Here is a 23,946-nt window from a genome sequence, read left to right as displayed (position 1 = left end):
AAAATCCTGGAGGGAAAGGTTCCACCATAAAAGCTTTTTGGTTGGAGCTTCTTCACTCTTTCTAGCCAACACCAGATTTTGTAACTTGTTGGATTAGGCCAATAATATCTATTCCAATTCCACATATATGTGTGGTACCCGGGAATATAATCCCCACGTAAATTGGAAGTCACCTGTATTTTTTTACCTATTTGATATCTAACTGCACTTCATAGCAACTGCAAACAATACCATCTCCCAAATCTCATTAGTCTTACTGTTGCTTGCTGGAGAGTTCTGCTTTAAACCATCTCAAGTGCTAACTAAGCCATGCTACTTGGTCTTATTTGCATTGCATTTGTTCCTAGAGCTAATATTAAAATCTCTTCAAACACTAGGTGGAGCAAGACCACTGCTGAATATTTGCTTGGAGAGAAGACTAATCCCCTATTCACTGATCTTTCACTGTTCCTGCCAATTCACACAAAAAACCACCCCTACCCCGCCCAACATTTGCCATTTTTTCATCTAGCACACACCTGCTCCTCACTAGCAATTGTAGTAGGGTTGTACTAGGTCGCACATCAAGTAGTAAATTCCTTATAGTTTTCGTTCCTACCTCAGGTACGTTTAAGCAGCCAGCTGTCATCTCAACACTTATACAAATGTGCTAGTTTTTTTTAACAACAAATACAAAAATATAGAAACCGTAAGTCCTAATGGCAATTTCGAGTATAACCATCTTGGTGAGAATCAAATGCCTCAAGCTGGCCACCAATATTTAGCTACGTTATCCCGTGTAAGCCCTCAAATGAACTGCTCGGACCATTAAAATGAAAATGTCGCTCACCTTTTGTGCAAATGCTGCTCTGCGCTCCTGCTTGGCTTTCATTTCTGCTAAAAGTCCACTACCCATCACTTGCACCCCATACCGACGTCCTCCTTGAGGACTGCCTTTGCTGTCAGTTTTCTCAAGCTTTGAGGCATCCTCCGAGGACCCCTCCTCTATTGAGTCTGGAGTCTTTAGTTCCTCGTTTTTTTCAGCGTTGCCATTCTGTTCGGCTGATTTAACCTCTTTCTTTGCAGTGTCCGCTGTGGGGCCTTTGACAGCACCTTTGGGTGTTGAGGGGTCCTCCGACACCAGAACAGTCGGAGGACGTTCAGATTTTGATCTAGATTTGATTAAATTGAGAAAGCCGCTTTTCCGAGAATCTCTTTTCTTCTTTTCATCAGTGGTTTCACCGGAATCATTTGTGTCTGCGCCTTTTGTTGAGGATCTCCTAATAGATGAAAAAAGCACATAAGCTATAATGGCCTCATTTGGACATAATGCTAAACGACGGTATAGTGTTACATAGACTCCTGTGCTTCCGCTCTCCATATCTGGTGAGATCGCAAGGAGATTGGAACCTTTCAATTGTATTTAGACTAACCACAGTTTTGAGCTATCATAGGACTGTAGAGTTGGACAGGACTTCAAAGGTCAACCAGTCCAACGCCCCTGCGATGCAGGAATCTCAGTTAAAGCATTCATGATAGATGGGTACCCAACCTCTGCTTAAAGCCCTCCAAGGAAGGAGAGTCCACAACCTCCCGAGGGAGTCTGGTGCAGTACTGTATTAAATTCTCCTTGTTTAAATTCCATAGTCATGCTGGTTCTAAATAAAGAATGCATTTTATATTACCAGAGAAGTCAATCTTACTGCTAACTCAATAGTTATGTGGGGTTATCATACCTCTCCCTGGGGAAGTTCGCCTGGTGCCTTCATTATATACTTTTAGGCGCCAGGTGAAAACATTCCTCTTCAACCAGGGCTTTGGCTGCTAAATATTCAACAGCGTTTTAAATGCGTCTGTGGGAAGGGGGTTGTTTGTTGTTTTGCTTTTAATACTGGTGTTTTTATCTTGTATTTTTATTCTGTGAACCACCCTGAGATCTTATGAAGAAGGGCGTTACGAAAATTTAATGAATAAATAAAAAGAAAATGAATAACGGAATCGAGTCAGAACACATTCTGTCCAAGGAAACAAGGGTTTTGTGTGGTACCAAATTTTGATACCTACCTCAAAATACCCACATTTGCTTCAGCTGAACAAATTCATCCCTCCTGCCCTAAACCACTTTGAAAAGAAAATGCAGCATTTAAGTACTGCTTGGCACACTTGTTTCACTGCCTGCTTTTCCTCACCACTGCCTTCCTCCTCGGCCTCCTTTGCTTATGCCACTCTTTAATCCAGGCATGTCAAACCTGCGGCCCTCCAGATGTTTTGGCCTACAACTCCCATGATCCCTAGCTAGCAGGACCAGTGGTTGGGGAAGATGGGAATTGTAGTCCAAAACATCTGGAGGGCCGCAGGTTTGACATGCCTGCTTTAATCCTACACAATGCCCTGCAGTGCCATCACATGTAGCACTAGAATGTCACCAAGATATGGTGAAGCATAGGTTTCACATGTAGAGGTTCCCAAGTTCAATCCCTGGCGTCTCTAGATGCAGCTTAGAAAAGGCTCCTTGCCTCAAACTTCGGAGAGCCATTGCCAGTAAATAAAAGATACTGAGCAAGAAGAACCAATGGTCTCAGTATAAGGCAGTTTCCTAAAAGAATGGCTCTTCTGCTTAAATTGCAATCATAAAGAATTCTAATGAACTTAAGTGGTGCTATGGTGACATAAACCCAGATATATGTACAGGTATATAGATGTATTTAGCATATATAAGTAATTTTAACTTACTATTGCCATAATTACGTCTACTACATTAGCGCTAGCAGTGTAATGTACTTGCTATTTTGAATTTTTAAAGACAGAAAACACCCCCAAATATCTACAGCAGCTTCAGCTACTGTACCTTGCTGAAGAATAAGACTTACTTTGAATCCATTTTTGTCACCTTCTTAGTGAAAAATTCATCAACGCCTTCATCCACTCTTCCCATAAGACCATTCTGTTCGCCATCTTGAGGTGCTGTCGTACTCACCTGATAAAACACATAGTTTTACTTACTCTAGAAGCCTCTGAAGGTTCACTATTGCCAGTTATGGGTGTCAAAAGTCATAATTGCATGTGGGTTTGAGAAGCAGCAGTTTTTCTTATGATGAGTGCTGACAAGAAGACAGAAAAATAAGCAACCAAACAGGACTGAACGTGGCTATCAGAAATCTTAAAGCACGGCTTAAAGCTTGCACACTATTTAAATAATAGAATAATAAGAATCCTAGCATTGTAGAGTTGGGTGGGACTATGAGGGCCATCTATTTCAACCCCCCGACAATGCAGGAATCTTTTGCCCAATGTGGGGCTTGAAACCACAACCCTGAGATTAAGAGTCTCTTGCTCTACCGACTGAGCTATCTCTCACATGAAGTAAAATATCACCACCAAGATTTTCACTCACAGCAGCTTGCGTGGGCTGTTGTTTTTTATTCCTCTTAGGCCTTAGTTTTGTAAAGTGTTCCAGTTTTTTCCCTTCCTCGGAAGGCAGCTCTGACATAAGCCCAGAAGTCCGTTTGTCCACTCTTCCGGAAAGGAATGGAGGGTCCTCTATGTGGATGGGAACTTCTTCCAATGCTTTGTCCAAGTCAAACTCCATCTCTAAGAGAAATGAGTTCATTATATTTGAACCTTTCCTTCTCTGGTCAGGTTTGTTAACATAGGCATGACCTTGTCAACAAGCCCCCTCTGTGGGTAGTGGCATTTGTAAGCAGACACATCTGAAATAGTTTGGAATAACGACAAATCATGCTTTGATGATTGGATCTGAGCCTCTGGATCACTTTTTTTTACCCCACCCTTTCTGTATTCCCTGGTTTGTGGCAATCCAGAACTGGAAATTATGGTTTGCACATAGTTTCCAATTCTGGTTTGGATATAATGGTGAACTATAGGATGTCTTAAACCAGAAAGGGAAGGAAGAAGGGAGGGAGAAGCCTGTGGGTGCCTGAGGCTTGACGATGACCAGGCCTACAGCATCTAAACAATCTTCACTCGTAATGTCTTTAAATACAGAATTATCAAAGTATTTCATCTTTTTTTTGTAGACACAGGTTCCTGCACAACTAATACCCCTAAAGAAGCTTGAGCATCAGTATCTTTTTTGAATTATTAATTTCTATAAGGTTAGATGAGAGCACCAGACCAAATAATGCTTATATTCTAGAACAGGGATGGGTTCTTCATTGTAGTCCATCATCATATGGAGAGTCACAGATTCCCCATCCCTAGTCTATTTAGGTAAATCTTATAAATCTTAAGGAAGTAGCTTAATAAATTGTGAAAAGAAACAACCACTTACCAAAAGCTCTGGATACAGGCCTCAGCATTCTACTGTGGATACTCTTCCTCTTAGACTTAGGAGTCATCTGCAGAACGAAAAGATGGCAGAACTTAATGCCATAAGTAGGGCAGAAAAGTTAGTTCTACCAGTGCAGCTGTAAGCTCTGAGTAAGACTGGAATATATTCTTCATATTATGAAGTCAACACAGCTGTGAAAGATGGAGCAAAAGCAAAGCTCGTTTAATTCTGGATCAGAAATCAAGTGATCTGTTAATCAAGTAACGGTTAATTAAGCTTTCTCTCTTCAGAATCACTCATAATGATCATTTATTGTGCTGGAAAGCATTCAAACCTGGTGTTCAGACTTGATAATGAGTCTGTAAATTCATCACGTTTGATATAATGTGGTTGGAAAAGGAGCAATGCCACATAGTGCCATCTGATTTTTAAGAAGTTATTGAGATTTCGCAAAAAAAGTATTATTATTGAACAATGGAAGCATTATCCTAAGCGTTATTTTTAGTCAAGCTACCTTTGAATGCTGTTTTCTATTTTTAGGCATTATACCGACAAAGAAAGAAAGAAAGAAAGAAAGAAAGAGAAAGAAGACGCGCGCGCGCACACACACACACACAGAACAGATAAATTTCTTACTATAAATTGTGCATACTGTCATTCTTGTGAATTTATCAAGTTTTGGTGATAACCTGCTTTGGGGATCGACTTATTGTAGTTTTAAAATGCTACAATAAAATAAACCTAATGATTTCTACTCAAAGCTGACCCTTGCCACAATATTCACAACTTTTCTTTCTATCTTTTATGAGTTATAACAATATATGAAATACTCATTCTATTAGGCAGCCTCAGCATAAAGGGTTTCAACTGTAACTGGTTAGTAGTTCACTGTGTATACCTTTGCTTAAAACCTGCGCTTTTGGTAGGGTTGCCAGACTCAATAGAGGACAGGACTTCTGTGCCTTTAATTGCCCTGCTCTTTTGAGTCTGGAAACCTTAAGCAGAAACCAGCAGACCCTTTGCTTGGAAATTAAACAAGGGTCAGCTTGTTTCTCTTTAAGGTTTCCAGACTCAAAAGAGAGCAGGGAAATTAAAGGCACAGAAGTCCTATCCTGTATTGAGTCTGGCAACCCTAGCTTTTGGAATCACTGTACTTGAATAATACATTATTTTCTTTTAAAATGAGAGTAGAGTTCATAGTAATAAATCAAAGCCTGAATGTAAAGACCAAGAAGAAATTAATGAAACGATGGACCTACAAATATACTTGTTACTCATTCTAGAACCCAATGAACTCCGAATGGGAGTTTCCTCTTTGATATGACAATCTAGCTTCCAGTTTGGTTGATCTACCTGTTCACACCAGCTGAAAAGAGAAACGAAGCCCTAGGGGATGACCTCACTCAAGTTTTTCTTGCAGGATCAGACGGGTGAATCTCAAGTCTAGCTAGAGCCTTTTCAGCTGTCAGTGCCATTAGAAGGGATAATGAACGGAAATTCCAAATGGCTGAAAAAAATTAATGCTCCTACTGCCGAACAATGAAAGTATTGCTAGGTAGCACTATGCAATATTTGTTTTAATCAAATGTAAGTCATAGTGAAGAAAGCCAGCATAGAAAAAAGTTGTTGAACAAACTTCTCTTCACTTCATACTAAGTTTATTTGGCCAGTTCACACCTAAGCATGAACATCTGAGGGTGTTTTGTCCTCCCCTGGTCCTCCTAGTTTGGCTTAGTGCTGGGACTGAGTCTGTGCTTATGGTTTGTCGCAATCTTGGCCTACCTACACCCTCCCTAATAAAACCCCAAACACAAATAAAGCACAGACAAAAAAGCAGTCAAAGCACCTTAAACAAACAAAAACGAAAGGAAAAAAACCAGCTCCCTCAAGTAAAAAAACAACCCAAGAGCAAACACAATAAAAATAGGGAGGGGCAGGGGAGGACCACAAGTCAGAGGGCATTGTTGTCAGTGGCGTAGCAAGGGGGAACAATGGGGGCATGTCGCCCCGGGTGCCACCCTGGAGGGGGGGTGCCACTCGGGCCCACACCCCCGGGAACATTTTCTTTAAAAAATTCTGTTGCATGAGATTTTTCAACTCTTTTTATATGTTCTTTCAATGCTGATTTCATATCCGAAGTCATGTTTTTCACGTGGGGGGGGGGGACAAAAAAAAAACCTGCACCGGGTACCACCTGGGCTTGCTATGCCTCTGATTGTTGTGCCCATTGGCACTGTGCTGAGAACTTCAGGTATGAACCATCATCAGAATAATCTCATTATAAACAACAGTAGTACTCAACAGGGAATAACTTCAGGTGACACCCCTAAAATAATCTAGTCCATACTACTGTGGCAAACACAAAAAGCCACATAATCAAAATAGGAAAGGATACAGATTTAGGGTGGGGGTACCTCTTCTGTACGCTTGATTAGCCTATTCCTATTATCTCGTTGTTGCCTGGGTAACCCGTTCCTGAACCAAGAAGTACAAGTTAAAATAAACTAAATGATGCTAACCAGTTAATTAGAATCTGAGGTACTTTGGTGTGCAACAATTAGGAAGGAGAACAGGGCCTGATTAAATGCACACAGAGAGCCCTTAGTCCCCCCCATCCAAATTTTCCTCCTTGCTCCACGGGAGTTTCTTTTGTACTGCCTTCCATTCATGCAACACAGCATGCTGTTATATGTTTACAGTTGTTTTCCTGATATTTCCCATGTCACCCCCACCCCAACACACACACACACACACACACACGCCATGTACCCTCCTTGAATCCTGCCTCTGATTATTCCCCCTTCTGGTCTCAGCTAGTCACCAGGATCTACAGCTTTCTGGCTTTTGTTACAGTACATTTACGACAATGTCCAATATATTGTTAAAGCCATGGAAAGTAAACAGATAATTAAACAAAAGCCTAGAGTGAAGCAATTTCTTTAATGGGCACTGAGAGGAACATTCCTGCTTAGTTAACTGAGCTTTTGATAGCAGGTGGATGGTGGCTATTGGACACGCTCCACCTGCTTGGGTAGGATTGAAGAACATTGTTAGATAATTGGACTGCAATCAAAGAAGGAAGAAGAAAAGGAGGGCTTGATAAACCCACTGTTTGCTTTTGCAGGACTGAATGCTGCCTTAAATATTAGCACTATATCTGGGTGCATGTTCCCTTGTGCTCAGCTTGCATATTTATAAAGAAGCAGACATTCCAAGCATGCCAAAGGTCTTCAGTACTGCCTGGTAACAATAAGCCAGACAGTGTAAAAGACTTTCCCTAGAGCTTTCTACTGCTTATGGAAGTGGGGATCATGAAACAATATTATTATTCTAACTGAATAAACCTAAGAGTTGTGGCAAGGCAGAGTCAGTGATTGTGTCCTACAGCCACCAGGCTGGTGCAATTGATAACTGTTACACTGGTACACTGATCAATTTGTCCCAACCATACAAAGAAAGCAAGTTTATCCAACTTATTTCATTAATAATTTCTGGCACAAGATCATCTACACATTTTCTTGGCGACTTTGAATCAATAGGGCAGTTTTAGTTTGTAAAATTGAAAGTAATCTTTTAAGACAAGCTCTATGCTGTCATACTAAAAGCTTAATTGAAGATTGCTGAAAACGGCAACTTTTCAGTTTTCAGCAAAATGGGATGGAGCAGGGAGAAATCTTGTGTTTACTTGTCTATGGCAACCTTTATATTTTGAGTGAATGTGGTAATGAAGTGTATACAAGATAATCTATTTTCTACTACATTTTGGTGCTTGCAGAAGCTCATGTTCAAGCCATTTTTACCTATATATGTTAAGACAGCCTTCTCCAACTTGATGCCCTCCAGTGTTTCGAGCTACAACTCCTATTGGCCCCTGTCATCTCTAACCAATGATCAAGGATGTTAAGAGAATTGTAACCCAAAACACCTGAAGGCTGCCAGGATGGGGGAAGCTGTGTTAATACATTCTTCTTAAAAGTTCTGCCCATACAGCTGAATTTGAGCGGCATTTGGTTCAGCAGAAAGATTGACAGAGAAGCAGACGCCATTCATACATAACTAAAGGCAGTCCAATTAGTATGATTTTAAAATATATTTTCATTATTAGTCTAGTGCACCATTTGCAGCATAATGTAGGATGGATGAGAATGCACATGTCTGCTTAGTTTTCAGGATGCACTAAAGGTAAAGGTAAAGGGACCCCTGACCATTAGGTCCAGTCGTGAACACTCTGGGGTTGTGGCGCTCATCTCGCTTTATTGGCTGAGGGAGCCGGTGTACAGCTTCTGGGTCTTGTGGCCAGCATGACTAAGCCGCTTCTGGTGAACCAGAGCAGCGCACGGAAATGCCGTTTACCTTCCCGCTGTAGCGGTACCTATTTATCTACTTGCACTTTGAGGTGCTTTTGAACTGCTAGGTGGGCAGGAGCAGGGACCGAGCAACGGGAGCTCACCCCATCATGGGGATTCGAACAGCCGACCTTCTGATTGGCCCTAGACTCTGTGGTTTAGACCCACAGTGCCACCCACATGAATAGCAAATAGCAAATATCCTACATCAAATGTAGGAATGGTAGAACATATATATGATTTTTACAGGTGGCAATGCATATGGGTTTTCCCCACACTTTTGATAAAATATTTGCATGTGTGATGTGACCGTAACTCTTTTCATAGAGACCATGAAAAGCAGAAACAGTATGCTGAGAGTGATGCAAACCAAATCTTCAGAAATTGGAAAAAATAAAAAAAATAAAAAGTCCTGCAGTGCAGGAGGAGAGAAAACATGTTCTTCCAAGTACCCAAGTTACACTCCAGCTCTAAAGCAAACTGGTGGTACATGCCACTCCAGATTCCTGGTTGCTTTGTTTGAACGTAAAGTATCAACTTGTATCCCACTCTATAATAGCTCATGTCACCTGTAGTACTTAAACCAAAGCCTGGCTGGCAAACGATCAAGAGCAGAAATGGAAGTGTAGAATTGCAAGAGGATGTGGGCATCTGAGGAAAAACTGGCAAGAAACCTAGTGTATTGATTCTTCCTCTACCCAAGGGGAAAAGTAGGGGTTTCTGTTATATCCTCTTATAACTGGAAGTGGAAATTACATTTTAACACGTACGGAGAGCTTCAATCTTGGTTTTAAGGGGAAACTTTACACGCCATTGCTTAGCATAATTAGACTTGAAATGACTCCAGAAGAGGTTATATACAAAAGTTCCCCTGTTTCCACTGCCTCTTCTCTATTCCTGTTACATAAACTTGCTGAATGCATTTTCATTCAGATCAGATCCAGTCTCTTTTCCTTTTCTCCCTCTCCCTGCTAAAGGTACAAATATTGCATGCTTGAATGGCATTTGCCAAGCAGAGACAATGCAGTGCAACAGAAAAATATGTCACCTTAAAATCTATGACAGGAAAACTAGTGCCACGGCTATGGTGAGGCTAGCTGGGGGTTTTGCCCTGGGTGAAGTCTCCAGAGGGGCGTGTGTGTGCGCGCCAAACTGAATCTTTGACTCAGGTGAAATAAAGCCTAGTTGTGCCCCTGGGAAAACCCTACCTTCTGTTCCTTTGAAGCTTTGTTTTCAATAAACTGATCTTAGCATTAATGCAGAACTGAATCCAAAGATTATCTTAGCCATTATCTAGTGCTATGTGAACTTTATGCTCATGTCTTCTGAGAGATATTTCAAATTCGCCTGTTTCTGTTAATAGCTGCACACGGACGGTACGGCATTTGCCCCCAACAGATTAGTAAGGCACTAGAGAAGCAAATGGAGCAAGAAAAACGAAGTAGGTAAGAAACAGCAAAGCTTAAAAGAAAAATACTTACACTTGTACAGCAGAGAGTCTCCATGCAGCCAGAAGAGAAAGATAAAAGAATATGAATGGGCAGAAGATAAAGCAAGAGCAGTTTCAAGGGAGAAGAGTAGGGAGAAGCAAGCAGTGCTGAAATTTGGCAAAATAATAATAATTGAAGCAGAAATACTGAAGCAAAGATAAGCAGAAGATACAAACCTTTCACATTAAGGCAAAATGGGAACAGATTTATATCAGGTGCATACAGATGTGAAACAGGGGAGCTCTCTCTGTGCTTTCATTTATGGTTTACTAGCTGGCCCTGCCACGCATTGCTGTGGATCCCCAGTTCCGTTCCCTGCAAACCCTAGCTATCCTGTCCCCATGCTGCCCCCAGCTGCAACGCAGGCAAATCCCCAGCTCCATTCCCTGTAAACCTGAGGTGACGTGTTTTGGGACATGGGTGGCTAGGGGAAGGATTCCGGTGTGGCCCTTTGTGGAGGAATGGCCATTCTGGCAGTTATAGCATATTGGTTGCTGAGACACAGGTTCGGCCTTCTATTTCCCAGGATGCACTCTGTCCCGCCCTTGGAGACGCAGCTTCTGGGTTCTATTTCCCAGCATGCCCGGCAGTGTCTGCTGCCCGAGTTTTGAGGTCAACAAAACGGGGTTTTACATTGCGCTGGGGTGTCATCTGTGTACGCAAATGGTATCAAGGGCGTACCCACCACGGGGCAAGTTAGGGCAGCTGCCCTACTCTAGAAGCAGGGCTGGTGGGCAGAGGCGGAGCACAGCCCGGCGGAGCGCGAGTTCGCCGTTCCCGCCTGCCGCGCTGCGCCCTCCCTCCAGCTCCCCGTCGCGCCCTCTGGCAAGGCCAAGCGCGGCGGGGAACCAGAGAGCGCGGCGCGGCGGGCGGGCACGCTGAACCCGCGCTCTGCTGGGCTGGGCTCCGCCTCCGCCCACCAGCCCTGCTTCTAGGGAGGGGCACAGCCCGGCGGAGCGCGAGTTTGCCGTTCCCGCCCACTTTGTGGCCCCTCCCCTTCCGTGCCTTGGCCCCTCCCCTTGCCCCCCCTAGTTTTGATCCTGGGTACGCCCATGAATGGTATGTGGACACTCGGTTATTCGCATGTGACATTGTGTCCAAATTTCATTGGCATTGGTCAAGCGGTTTTGGTGAGAGGTGGAGACCAACACACAAGCCCCCTTTACATTTTTATATACAGTATATAGATTACTATTTCCTGAAGAGGTGAAAATGACTAAAAGAGGCAGGGGAGCATGAAGACCTCCAGTGTAGAACCTCATGCACTTTCAAAACACTTGAGGATCTTGATTTTTAATTGAAATAATTTAAGTTCCTGGCTCAGGTGATTGAAGGGCCGGTAGCGCCTTCAACTTGAAGTTACTGTATTATTATTCTTTATACTGCAGCACAGTTCAGTGTTACATTTCAAACATCTGGGAGAAATAGACGCTCGGTAGAAGACATCCTCTTCTGGTCTATGTCTAAATGCCATTAACAGAGTTAACATAAATGAGCAAACAGAGAAACCTCCCAAATATATGTGTGTTATCCAGAAGAGAGTTCAATGGAGATTATTCTCAGGTAAATGAATACAACTCTACAATGGTCTTAATCGCAGTAACAGAAAAAACAAACAAACCATGTCCCTCCTTATTTGTGAATAATGCATGTGGCATGAATACTAGTGTTTTCACCAAATTACATGTATGTTGCATTTTAGTTTGAACACAAGGATATTTATTTTAAAACATAGCGGTGGAGGGGAAAAGCAAGTTCCTTAGCATTTGCAGAGGAATTTTACGTAACTTCCGTAACATTCTCAGTCGCATAAGGATTATCCTAAATAATTCCATTTCATGGAATGCTAATATAGCATCTGGTTCACTGTATGTAGTACAACATACTTCATTGTAGTTCAAAACATTTCAGAGTAACACACTCCTCTTTTGTGAGATTGAAAAGCTTACAAGTTCTTAAAATTGAAACACACCTTATTCTTAAAGAAACAAAACCCACCCTCCAAAAACCAGCTTGAGATAGAGACAGAGCAAAATTATATTGTCTCCATATTTGTGTCAAACATCTGCAATTTCATGGAATGCTATACACATATAATTTATCATCTGGTTCACTGTATATAGTCATTCTTCCTACAACTAAGACAAAGTGAAATGGTTTAGGAAATAATATTTCACTTTTTTGTTTCGACACATGCCTGACATCTAGATTAGAAAAGAATCTTTTTGAGTCCACTTCTATCCTCTGCTGAGCAGGCAGGACACAATACACAGCTCTGAATGCTGCTGCAAGTGTTGGGAGATAACACCATACTATTTTAAAATTTATGGATGGATTTTTACCCTGCCCTTCATGCCATAGCCCTCCCAAAGAGGCTCTCAAAATTAAAACAACTTAAACAATTAAATACATTATACCTTATCCGCCCCAATCAAAAATCAGCAGCAGTTAAGACTCCTGGCCCACAATACTTCAGCCGAAGAGAGATTGAAACAAACATTTCTTCAGAATCCATTTAAAGGCAAATAAAGATGGGATTGTACATATCCCTGGAATGAAAGAATTCCATAGGTATGCGGACCACCACACAAAAGCTTCTCTTGCTGGTATCATCCACTGGACTGGTGGAACTTTCCAGCAAGCCAGAGATTTCATCTTTGAAGTCAATCTTAAGGCTGTGCAGGCTAACATAGGTATGGTTGGTGCCTTTGCCGAAGCCTTCGGGTGGAACAGTCTTAATTACATATACAGAAACTTTGTATACTTCAGTGGAGGAGAGAAGGTTGCCATTTGTCTCTTGCACCATTATATGCCTATGGTTCTAAGTTGACAGAGTTTTGTTCCAGCTACCGTAGTAGCTGTAAGCAGAGGATTTCCCTTTAATTTTAGAGGGAAATGGAATGTGCCATTCTTGTCTCACCTGCACTGAAATAGGTGTTCCTGCTTGGGCAGGAAGAGCCATAGAAGGCTGCCCAGAAGGGAAGTGAAAGGCAAAACATTTCCTTACTTTTATTAGACTGAACAGCTAAATACTTGTATGTTAAACACCATGGAACAACATTCCTCTTCAGATGTCGTTTTACTAGCTTACTTGCTGCTAGATCCAATAGTTGCTCCGATACCAGTCACAGAACATCTGAAGTCTACCACTATGAAAGTTGCTGCCACGCTGTCATTAGCTATGTAATGTCTAAAGAGCCTGGTTATTGTTTTTGGCAGGTTTAGCTATCACACAACTAAGGGGTGCATCCAGATTGTGCAATGTTCCTAGGCATAGGTCCTGGCTCTAAAACTCTGTGTCTGAGCGTGGCTGTGGTTTTTTTTGGGGTCCCGGAGCTTTCCCCAGGAAAACCCACATTTTACCATTGAATCACAGCAAATGACAATTGGGTTTTCAGCAGGATAGCCATTTACTCCAATTCAGCAGTAAAACAAGAGTTTTCTGGGGAAAGTTCTGAGACAAAAAACAGCAGCAATCTGCTCAAATACAGAGCTTTACAGCAGGGGACCTGCGTCTGAAAAGTGGTGGAGCAAAAGGAAGTCTGGATAAGCTGCAAAATAAGTATGACAAGCACTAAATCACGCCAGAGCATCATGCAATAGTTCAGCTTCCCATACAATAATCCACGATTGAGTCTCACCAATGTCAGTTTAAGAGTTCACCTGCAAGTCAACTCCACAGAGCAAAAACAAAAATATTTAAATATCCTGTTCAACCTTACAAGGCCACTTCAACTAAAACACTAACAGCACCAAGTCTGTATCCAACAGTAAAAGACAAACTCTAATTTATAAAGTAGCCTTTAGAGAGAATCGTCTTCCTTTCCTTAAGCCTGGACATTAATTCTGTACCAGTGCTGTGAGAAGATTGCACAGCCATAAGTAAGACGGAAAAAACCCGCACACTTGCCCCTTCTCTTCAGGCAGGTTATGATTTAGTGCTGAAATCGAAGTGAACGAACCATGAAATACCGAGAAAGAATAATGGAGAGTGATCTATATTTAGCACATGAGTGTGAAGTCTCCAGGCAAATTGGAGTGGTCTGAACAGCCTTAGAAGCCTGACCAAGGGCTAAACTAATCACGAAAGACATTAAAAAGAGCATGTTGAGGGCCATACTAAAAACAAAAAAACAAAACCCAGTACATAAAACATCAGAACAAAGTGTAAGTAAGCTTGCTCAACATTAGATCAATCAAACAGTCCTAATTAGCATTTGAAACTCTGCGGTATATTAAGCAGGGATGCTCTTATGATAGAAGTCAAATATCCTTTAATGCATATTTGAACACTCCAAGATCTGCAGTGCAAATCCCAGGAACAAATTTGATTACGGCTAGATTCATAAGATGTTTCAGAAGGTAACTCTTTTCCCTACTGATGGGATGAGGCTGGGTGCCTTTCATCACAGGCTAATTTTAGATTTTCTCTCAGTCCTTTTGCTGCTGTGCTCAGGGTGGGAGTATCTCCTGGAAATGACTTCAAATGCTTTTCTTGAAAGCTTGGACTCAAACAAGAGCCAGATCTCTGAAGCTTGCACCAGAAGCAAAAGCTCCTTACTGGAAACACAAGCAGTAGTTTGAAAATTTTAAGTAGGTAGGAGATCATCTGTTTAAGCTTGAACTGTTATTTGCTTCTCAGAATAACTTCTACCCATTTGAACGCTCCCACCGTCACACAGAGAAATATTTGAAGTAAAAATACAATGCTGATATTGTTACTGCATTAACATTAAAGACACAAAAACCATCAGAGCAAACAACATGCAGCTATTTGCAATGGTTCTTTTATGGCTATTATTTCAAAAACTATTGGGGCACAATCCTATGGTCCCCAGGGAAGGTGTTTCAGGGGTCATGGGTTTTTCAGATCCCCCTCTCTGATGGTGGGGAGAGAGATGACTACCCTTGAGATGGAGATTTGATCTCCTGGCTATGGAAAGATAATACTGAGAAGTAAATGAAGGCAAATGTCCCCATCTTTCTCTTTATGTGTATCACTGAGGTTTTAAGAGGGGACAAGAACTGAAGCTGATTTGAAGCCCTTCTCTGGCAAAACCCAGCACCAAATCATACACTCTCAATAGCTTCCACTAGAAATATTATAATCCTATATAATAAAGTCCCTGTGTCTCTGCGTCCAGTCCCTGTGTCCGCGCTACTGCGCATGTGCCCCACGGACACAGAGATTGGACGCAGAGACTTGGAGCGCAGAGACCGGCCCCTCCTCCACCTCCTCCCGCTGTCCCGAGTGGCGACGGCCTCCTCCACCTCCCTTCTCCTGAGGAGAAGGAAGAGGCCTCTGCCGCCGCCTCCTGCAGCGCACCTCAGGTAAGCGCGCCGCCCCTCGCTCTCCCGCCTCGTCACCCCACGTCACTCCGCCGCAGCAGGGAGGTGGAGGAGGCCGTCGCCACTCGGGACAGCAGGAGGAGGTGGGGGAGGGGCCGTTGGGCCTCAGGCGCTTGACGGAGGCGACGCCTGTGCGGTCCCAGGGCTTCCCCTCCGTTCCCACCCGGCTAGCGCCCGTTTACTGAACGGGCTGGATGACACTAGTTTGGAATATTACCGGTATGTGTTAGTGATATCCTGTCCCTGTAAGCAGTAGAACCACTGCATTTTGCATTAGCTGCAGCTTCCGGACCAGCCTGAAGGGCAGCCTCACACAGAGAGAACAGCAACAATACTGTCTGGAGGTTACCAGAACTTGGACGATACTGCTCAGGCTATTCAGGTCCAGACATGGCCATAACTGACTTACCAACCAAAGTTGGTAGAAGGCACTCCTAGCCAATAAGGTCAGCTGAGCTGCTGGCAATGATGATGAATCCCGGAACACCTCTAGACTATGAACATGCTATTTCAAGGGGAGCATGACCCCATCCACAAAAGGCAATTAACCAATTATCTGGGCTCAGGAACCACCCACCCACAGCACCTCCGTCTTGTCAGGATTCAGCCCACCACTGAGTCCAGGGCTTGAATGGCCTCTCCTGGTTCAGATGTTACAGAGAAGTAGAGTTGGGCATCATCAGTGTACCTTGACCCAAATAACCTAATGACTAGAGCAATCTTTTGTCAAACAAAGCTCAATTGTACAATAGTGTGAGTCAGTAGAAGACTGTTTTAGGAAGTATAGCCGATATTGTTCTGTAGCATTTTTGTTAATATATCCTTAAATTTGTAATTATGGTCAACAAACCACTGCCAGCTGCACTTATTTGATTCTGAACTGTGATACATTTGCCAAGACATCTCTGGGTAGGACATTTGGAAAAATAAGAGGCATGAAATAAAGCAATGATAGGCAGTTATGCCCCTTATTTACAAAACCGCCTACAAGAGCTAGTTAGATAACATGTACCATCAATAATGCAGCATGCAGAATTTATGCTGCTTGCTGAATGAGTTATTTGATTATTTTGACCCAGTTTAGCTCTGTATAAAAGATCAGTCTCTAGTGTACATAATAAATAATCAAGAGTCTTGCGGTACCTTGAAGACTGAGATATTTATTGTGCCATAAGCTTCTGTGTAGTAAAGTCCACTTCATCGAACAAAATGTTATTCTCAGTTGAAAGGCATGTGTATGCATGTGTGTGCATATGCACAAACACTAGACGGAAATGAAAAATGTGTACATCACAACTCCCTTGTGAAAAGTCACTTAAGTGTCAAGACTCAGCTGCCTTACTTGAGCTATCTACTGAGCAGAAGAAAGATTCACACACACAATTTTCAGTTTCCTTAAAGTCATGAACAAAAGAAATCCATATAAACAAAAAGGTCTGAGCCAAGGGCAAAAAGGATCTATACTATTTGTAAGAACAGATTGCCAATACATTCAGGAGATTCATAATGAGCCTTGGAACGACAGCAGCAGCAACCAAAACCCGCCAAACGTCCGCCACTAAAACGAGCATATAATAAAAAATGCAACCATAGATAAAGATAGCTCAATGGTTACCTGGGTGAAAAGTTCTGTGCTGACAGAAGCAACAGTTTGCTGCTGCGGAATGGTTTGATTTATTGAGGTAATCATTCCCTGTGTGCTGCCAGTCACTTATAGAGAGGTAGCAGCAAAACACAAACTAAAAGATACCATAAAAAGATAACTACAAGAAATAAAAGTGAAAAGGAAAGGAAAATGCTACCTTTCCTTTTGTCTGCAATATGTTTCTTGGACAAATGTTTCACACGACACCATCCATACGGTATTTACTAGCTCAATTGTTTCAATAACAACAAGCAGAAGTTTAAATGAATGCCGAGATCTAGACAAGGGCAAAATGTGTCTTACCATGCATGTATCTAGGTCTTCCAAACGTTCGATTTCAGTTAGCTCCTCAACTGTGATGATGGAACGCTTCGCAGGTTTTTCCTCTGCTAGTTCAATATCTAATGATTCCTGACTGGGAAGGGACTTGCCTCGCCGGGTCAAATGACCAGCCTAAAGGAAAGGTTGAAACAGGAGAAAGTGCTCTTAGTAAAAATGAAACACTGGTTAAAAAAAATTGTTTGAAGCAAATGCTGCCAAAGAGCAAGAGTCAACTCAAGAGCCCCTCACAGAGCAACTCCTCCCAGAATTGGACAGGGCCTTGTAGGAAACCTAGTTCACACTCACCTCCGTGCAGGAAACCCAGAACTAGAGCATCTCCCAGAGATGATTGTCTGGCCTCTGCTAGAAGAGCCCATTATCCCTCCAGGTAATTGGTTCCTTGCCAAACAGCTCTTAACCTCAGGATGTTTCTCCTTATGTTCAACAATATCTACCCTCCTGCAACTAAAGCCCATTATATTTTGTCCTGTGAGCTCTCTCTGCAATAGGAGAGAACAAGACTTTGTCCTCTTCTATACGCCATTCTTCAAGTATCTGGTTTTCCTACATTCTAGTCAAAGATCTGAACTCTTGAGCAACAATTCTCTGACTACAGTGGAACCTCGTGTTATGTACCATCCTCCTTACAAACGCTTAGGGTAACGAGGTCCACTAACCTGGAAGTAGATGCTCCCGGTTGTGAACTTTGCCCCAGTATGTGAGCAGAAGTCGAGCGGTAGAAGTGGGAGGGGCCATTAGCGAAAGCGCACCTCATGTTACAAGTGGTTTCGGCTTAAGAACGGACCTCCGGAACGAATTCAAGTTCGTAACCGGAGGTACCATGGTATATAACAGAGATTACAAGGGTTGAGGATGTATGCCACATTACAAGCCTGTTTTTAAATGCATATCCAGTTGAGTCTTTGTCCCCTTCGTCCTTCCTGTCCAATGAAGGGTACCATATCATTCACATTGCTATCTTACCAGTATCAATTTACACAGTATTATACAGATATTTTGTCCATTATGGGTGTTAGGGACACCGTGGTTGCCATTTATGTAACTACAACGTGTTACAGAGAGATAACCGTAATTGCAATTATAATTAGATTTCTTACCTGTCCTTCACCCTAATGTTGTTGGGTGGATTATAATTTTAAAATATAACATTAATAACAATTTGAAACAAAACAGATGGGTATATATTTGGAAGGTACAGTGCAGGTGAGTGCAACGTAACAGGCAAATCATGCTGAGCTGTTATAAATCTCTTGAAATACTCAGATCTATGTAAGCACTCACCAGTTTATGATGGCAATGTGACAGTGCATCAAGGATCTCATCTACGATTCGGTCTGAGAGAAATGAGGCCACTGTCAACTTCACTTCACTGTGTGAAAGTTGAGAATAAGAAAATGAAAGCTTAATTCACACAAGAGTTTCTGTTATTCTTTACACTACTGGCTGTATGATGTAAAAGTTACAAAGATCTCAAAATTTCTCCAAGGAGAAATGTATAAATGTGCATGTAGGAACAGAGGACATTTAATAATTATTATTAATATTATAAAAAACAACAGCATGCCACACACTCTTTCAGAAAATATGATGAATTATTTCTAACATAAAGAACCAGATGTATTTCTACCTTGCTCCTATCCTTCCATTTGCAAAAATAAATAAATAAAAATAATTTATTCCTTCCTTCTGTGATACCAATCAGCACCATTATATGGTTGTAAATTGCACTTATTGCAGTGCAATGTGAGAACAACTTCAACAGAAGTATTTGTATTACAAGGCTGGAACTTCTGAAAGTATTATGTTGATGTTGTCTCAGGGACCATTTCAAAGGTCTGGCACTCTACAGATGGAGTGCCTTAAATAAACCACATGACAACCAATGTTGATACATGACATAGTTCATGCAATTATGCCACTGCATAATGTGACATCAGTTCAAATGGATGTGTGCCATTGGTTTGTACCAAGCTGCAAAATGTGAGAACAGAGTAGGAACATATGCCCCAGAGCATCGTATGTGTCAGGGCTGATGGGCTTCCTCTCTTCACACAATCACAACGAGAGACTCCTGACATTTTTATGGCCCTTTACAGTATTTACAATCGGTCATTAGCACATAATGATCATTCATCAGAGTCACTCAGTTCAGATCTCTGCTGAGGTCTGTGTTTGCCCTTCCAGCAAAGCCAGAAAAGGACGAACTCTCTTGCCCCTCCTCTTCTCTGCACACCTCACGAGAGCTGGCTTAAACCTCCCCCCCTCCCATTCTGAACTGGAACTTCACCCTTGTTGCTCCTGTGAACCCCACAGCTCTATATTCTTCCCTGTCTGTTCCTCTAGACTGATTTCAATAACTCTCTCCTCCTTATCCCCCTTGGGCACACCTCTTCCATCCTCCAACCCTAAGTCTCCCCCTCCCTCTGGGAAACTTGAAACCTCTGGCTCATCCCTGACAGTATGGCACTTCTGAGCCATGGATGCTTAACAGCTATGTGCAAGTCATAAGTATTTAGGGGAGCACAGTTAGGCTGCCCTGGTTTCCTTGAAAGGTTGCTATGACATCTGCAATGGTCCTGACCATTCCTACCAATAGAATTAGATTGTAAACTTTAAAAAAAAAATGCTGATGAATTTGCAATTTTGTTACAACTTATCTCAGGGCTTTTGCTTGTGAATTAAACAAGAAGATATAAAACAGAGACTAATTGGTGTAGTAAATAAACCAGGCTACATAGATTACATGGACAGTAAATCAACATTTCTTTTGCTGATTTGTACCCTGTAGAGGTTTTATAGGAAACATTTTCTTTCCAAACATCATCATTTTTATTTGTAAAAAGGTGTATCTGGAGTAGGGGGGATTTCATTCAGTCTGCATTTAAGGTACTAGTCTGAGTTGCATTTGCCAATATATAGATTGGAATGCATTATCTTTTGGTTTTCACACTTCCCTGAAGTCTGTGATATAGCTCTCAGCTAAAAAAGAAAAACCTGTAAAAAGTGTATTTTAAAGTGTACAAAAATATATTTTATGGGGGGAAATGCATACAAAAAATGTGATTTTTTTTTTAAAAAAAATGCAGTTCTTTACAAATTTCCAGACTGATGTGGACCCAGAATAAAAGGGACATATAAATGAACATGTGTAAAATTGACACAAACCATAAACAGATGGGTCTATTCATCCCAAATCTGGAAGCCCCCTGCCTCAATGGTGAACGGCAACAATTCACAAAGAGATCAAACTAATGAACCATATTTAAAAATCAAATAATGAAATTAATTGTATTCTCCATTAACTGTGGCACCATAGCCTGAACTTCAATTTCTATACATGTTTTATAAGGCCTTAGTTCTCTGTCAACAAAACATTCTAATCAGAAAACAAAGTTGGACATGCAAGAAACCAGTATGTCTGTTAGGACTTCCTGGACCATGAGATGAGCCAAGAATCAAACACTTGGACACCCAGGGCATAAGTCATTGACTTAAGGGAGGTGGAAACAAACTAAGTCTAGAACTGCTGGTATTCCCCATTTGCTGTTGCAGGGACTGGTAGAGGTCTGTTTTTAACAATGTACAATTTAAATATGTGCCACTGAATCCACAGACGAAGCGAGAAATCACGCCGGCTTACCTGATTTTATTACGAATGTCAATGCCAGACTGCTCCAAGAGAACGTTTTTAACAAATGTCCGTGGAATGGAAATCTTTTCAGTGCCTGACTCAATCAGATCTTGCCTTATGTGTGCTTTCTTCATTGCACTTGGACAGAGATTTTCTGCTGCATCAACCATAGACTCAAGCAGTGTCTGTTGCACAAAGTGAAGGAAGGCACAAAGTGAAGGAAGGGTGGTTTTTCAAGAAACCATCTGAAATACTGCATGTGCTGCTTTAATGCTAAGGCCTGTTGATGTGCAACTCACAAATTATGAAGATTCATCAAATTAAGTGCTAGTTCCTATAGACACTTTCTTCTACCATGCAGTTTATCCCTAGGCAAATTCATATGAGAATGTCTTTTGAAATTACCCAACATATTTCTAGCATGAATTGTGATACCAGCTCTAGATAACTTCAAGTTTGTGTGTTGGCAGCAGCTGAAGAAGATCTACACAAATCTTAGCAAGAATTGATTGCAAAAATGAACAAAAAGTAGCAGCAGCAGCAGCAATGTTTTTAATTGAATGCAAAATACAGAAGAGGAAATGATATTTAATCAACACTGAATTAGACATATGAATGCTAATTCAGTTGCCTTGGTATTAAAGGGTTAGTAGTGGAAGTATCGACCTCTATACCATTACCTATAGCAAATAGTGATATGTTATAATTTATTAAACAGCTGTCTACAATAAGGAATTTGAGTTTAAGCAGAATGCACTGCAATCTTAAGCAGCCAGACATTGCTCTCTTACATGGAAGATATCAATAAAAATCTGAATAGTGGCTTTGTTTCCAATTCCAAGATCTTAACCCCACCCCCCACCCCCCCAAAAAACCACCATCAAAGCCTGGTCAAATAATGAACAATGATAGCTCCATACGGTGGGATTGAGCACATCTATTAAGTTTGCAGATCAGATTACTTGAACTTGACTTTAGTAAAATGGAAGTTGGAAGAGAAACTGAAATACTTTGGATGCCAAAAGTAGTTTTGAATTTACAAAAAAACAAAAGAAAAGTGGTTAGGTTTTTTCTAATAAAACAACATTATAAACATAATGGTGGCACTTAAAAAATTAAAAAGGGTCAAGCAGCCTAGCTGAAGAAGCAGGGTGGTGGGGTGGTTTGAGTAGCAAGACTGACAGCAGAGCCAGTATTTGATTCACTGGGATAAATGTCTGTCATTTCAGTTGTGCAGCCAGAAGAAAGCTGAACTCACACATCCTAGCAGAACCACTAGGAGATCCTAGTTTTGCAACTGTAGCTTTTGGCATTCTCCTACATACTAGGCTTGGATGAAAGGCTTGCTCTCAAGGGGTTACTTATTCGGTGTTGCATTGGCTAGGATTTCATCAAGTTATACATGGTCCGATTTGGTGAGGGGAGGCTGGAAAAAAAAGTCTTTCCAACTCCATGGCCGTGTTCAGATGATGAACAAGGGTTGTTGTTTTTTTGGCCAGTGCACGCTTTCTCTTTGCTCCTTCATTCACGGCACCAGCAATCAAACAAGAACACTTCCAATTAGCTATGGTTTCCTGGTTTGGGCAAAATGGGAAACTGTGGTTTACTTGCTTTGGAAAAAGCCAGAATATTAAGCTGACGTCAAACTGTGGCTACCCTGCATTGTTCTGAAGTGATAAGCATAAAATGGGATTTCCAAGCCCTTACAACATAGGAAAGAGCTGCATGCCTGGAAGCCTTAAAACCTGGGAACTTGTGGGAAGATTTAACTTTGTCCCTTCAAATACTTCAGCACTCTGCGGATTTGAACATAACTTGCAAAACCTTCATAAAAAAAATGTGAAAGGAACTCAGTACTCTAAATTGTAACATTTTCTTCTTCATTAACTCCTCTAATTTAGAATTTTTTTATAGCAAAGTGGTGCTTCTATAGTTCTTCATTACCTTCCCACTGACTAAAACATTTTCTTTTTTTGCTTCTTATGAGCAGAAGTCCAATCTGTAGCTTTAGAGCTGCTACTAAGTTCACAAATATACTAACACAGCAAGCAGTTGGAAGCAGACGCCATTGCAGGAGAAATTCTAACACTCTATGTGTGATGATTATGCTTCCCCACAGACAACCCTGATGGTGACAAATTTCCACTGAATTTTAGGCATTGCTTTTTTCACACCAGAATAGATACTGTACTGCTTACCTTCTCCTAAAAATACCTCCAAGGGCTGACTGCAACAACTAACACGGCTGATCATTATGATTCCCTTTTAATATGGCATGATACATTCTCCCTAACCTAACTTAATTTTCTTCCAAGTATTACTACGTACTCTTGCTGGATTTTTTTTTTTAGGCAGTGAAATAAATTACAGCAGGGGTGGGGAAACTTTGGACCGTTTGCATGCCAGGTCATTTTTGGAAAGTCACGGCAACCTGTTCTACATACCAGACAGCAGGTGTGGGATAGGTATGGGCAAGACTTCAAAGGAACAATTGAGAACTTGAAGTGAAGTCCTGATTGTTCCTTTGCTGGACCACAGCACACTCCCACTCGCAATGGAAACCACTTCTCTTTCCTTGTACTTCTCACCTCCAAAAACTGGAGGTTCCCTTTCCAAAACAGTTTTGAACTGCTCTTAAAACTTAATATTTTCTGAAGTTTAAGGAGCCACACAGTACTCTTTGCAAAAGGGCTTTCAAGTAGCCCTGTGATGCAATTTGAAATCCTGAATATCGGGCCTTCAAAGTGCAGCATCACCTGGTGTTACTCTGACGTCAGGTGATTGATAGGTGGGTGGCTTTTAGTCCGCCATGAACCACCATTTGCAGCAACAGCAGCAGGTTATGTTCTATGCTTAAGATGACTTTTTATTCC

General features: G+C 41.6%; 1 protein-coding gene and 1 long non-coding RNA gene across 6 annotated transcripts in view; one reads left to right on the top strand and one right to left on the bottom strand.

Moving 5' to 3' along the window:
- The window catches only part of CARMIL1 (capping protein regulator and myosin 1 linker 1), a 132,331-nt gene that overhangs the window by 13,828 nt on the left and 94,557 nt on the right, over positions 1-23,946 (bottom strand). For all 3 annotated transcript variants that reach the window (XM_035125236.3, XM_035125237.3, XM_088676238.1), the window contains exons 27-33: positions 21,083-21,258; positions 18,724-18,811; positions 17,404-17,553; positions 4,271-4,337; positions 3,374-3,570; positions 2,850-2,956; positions 830-1,259 (exon numbers count right to left, since the gene is read on the bottom strand). In XM_035125236.3, the coding sequence (XP_034981127.3) occupies positions 830-1,259; positions 2,850-2,956; positions 3,374-3,570; positions 4,271-4,337; positions 17,404-17,553; positions 18,724-18,811; positions 21,083-21,258 (1,215 nt within the window). The remainder of the gene's footprint in view (positions 1-829; positions 1,260-2,849; positions 2,957-3,373; positions 3,571-4,270; positions 4,338-17,403; positions 17,554-18,723; positions 18,812-21,082; positions 21,259-23,946) is intronic.
- Positions 23,756-23,946, top strand: part of LOC148684798 (uncharacterized) — a 39,575-nt gene continuing 39,384 nt past the window's right edge. For all 3 annotated transcript variants that reach the window (XR_015951652.1, XR_015951651.1, XR_015951653.1), the window contains exon 1: positions 23,756-23,912. This is a non-coding gene — a long non-coding RNA (uncharacterized LOC148684798). The remainder of the gene's footprint in view (positions 23,913-23,946) is intronic.

This window comes from Zootoca vivipara, chromosome 8 (genome assembly GCF_965207765.1).
Source record: "Zootoca vivipara chromosome 8, rZooViv2.hap1.1, whole genome shotgun sequence".
In the NCBI taxonomy this organism is placed as follows: Eukaryota; Metazoa; Chordata; class Lepidosauria; order Squamata; family Lacertidae; genus Zootoca; species Zootoca vivipara.
The sequence above is the reverse complement of the archived record's forward strand: the minus strand, read 5'-3'. Positions and strand labels throughout refer to the sequence as shown.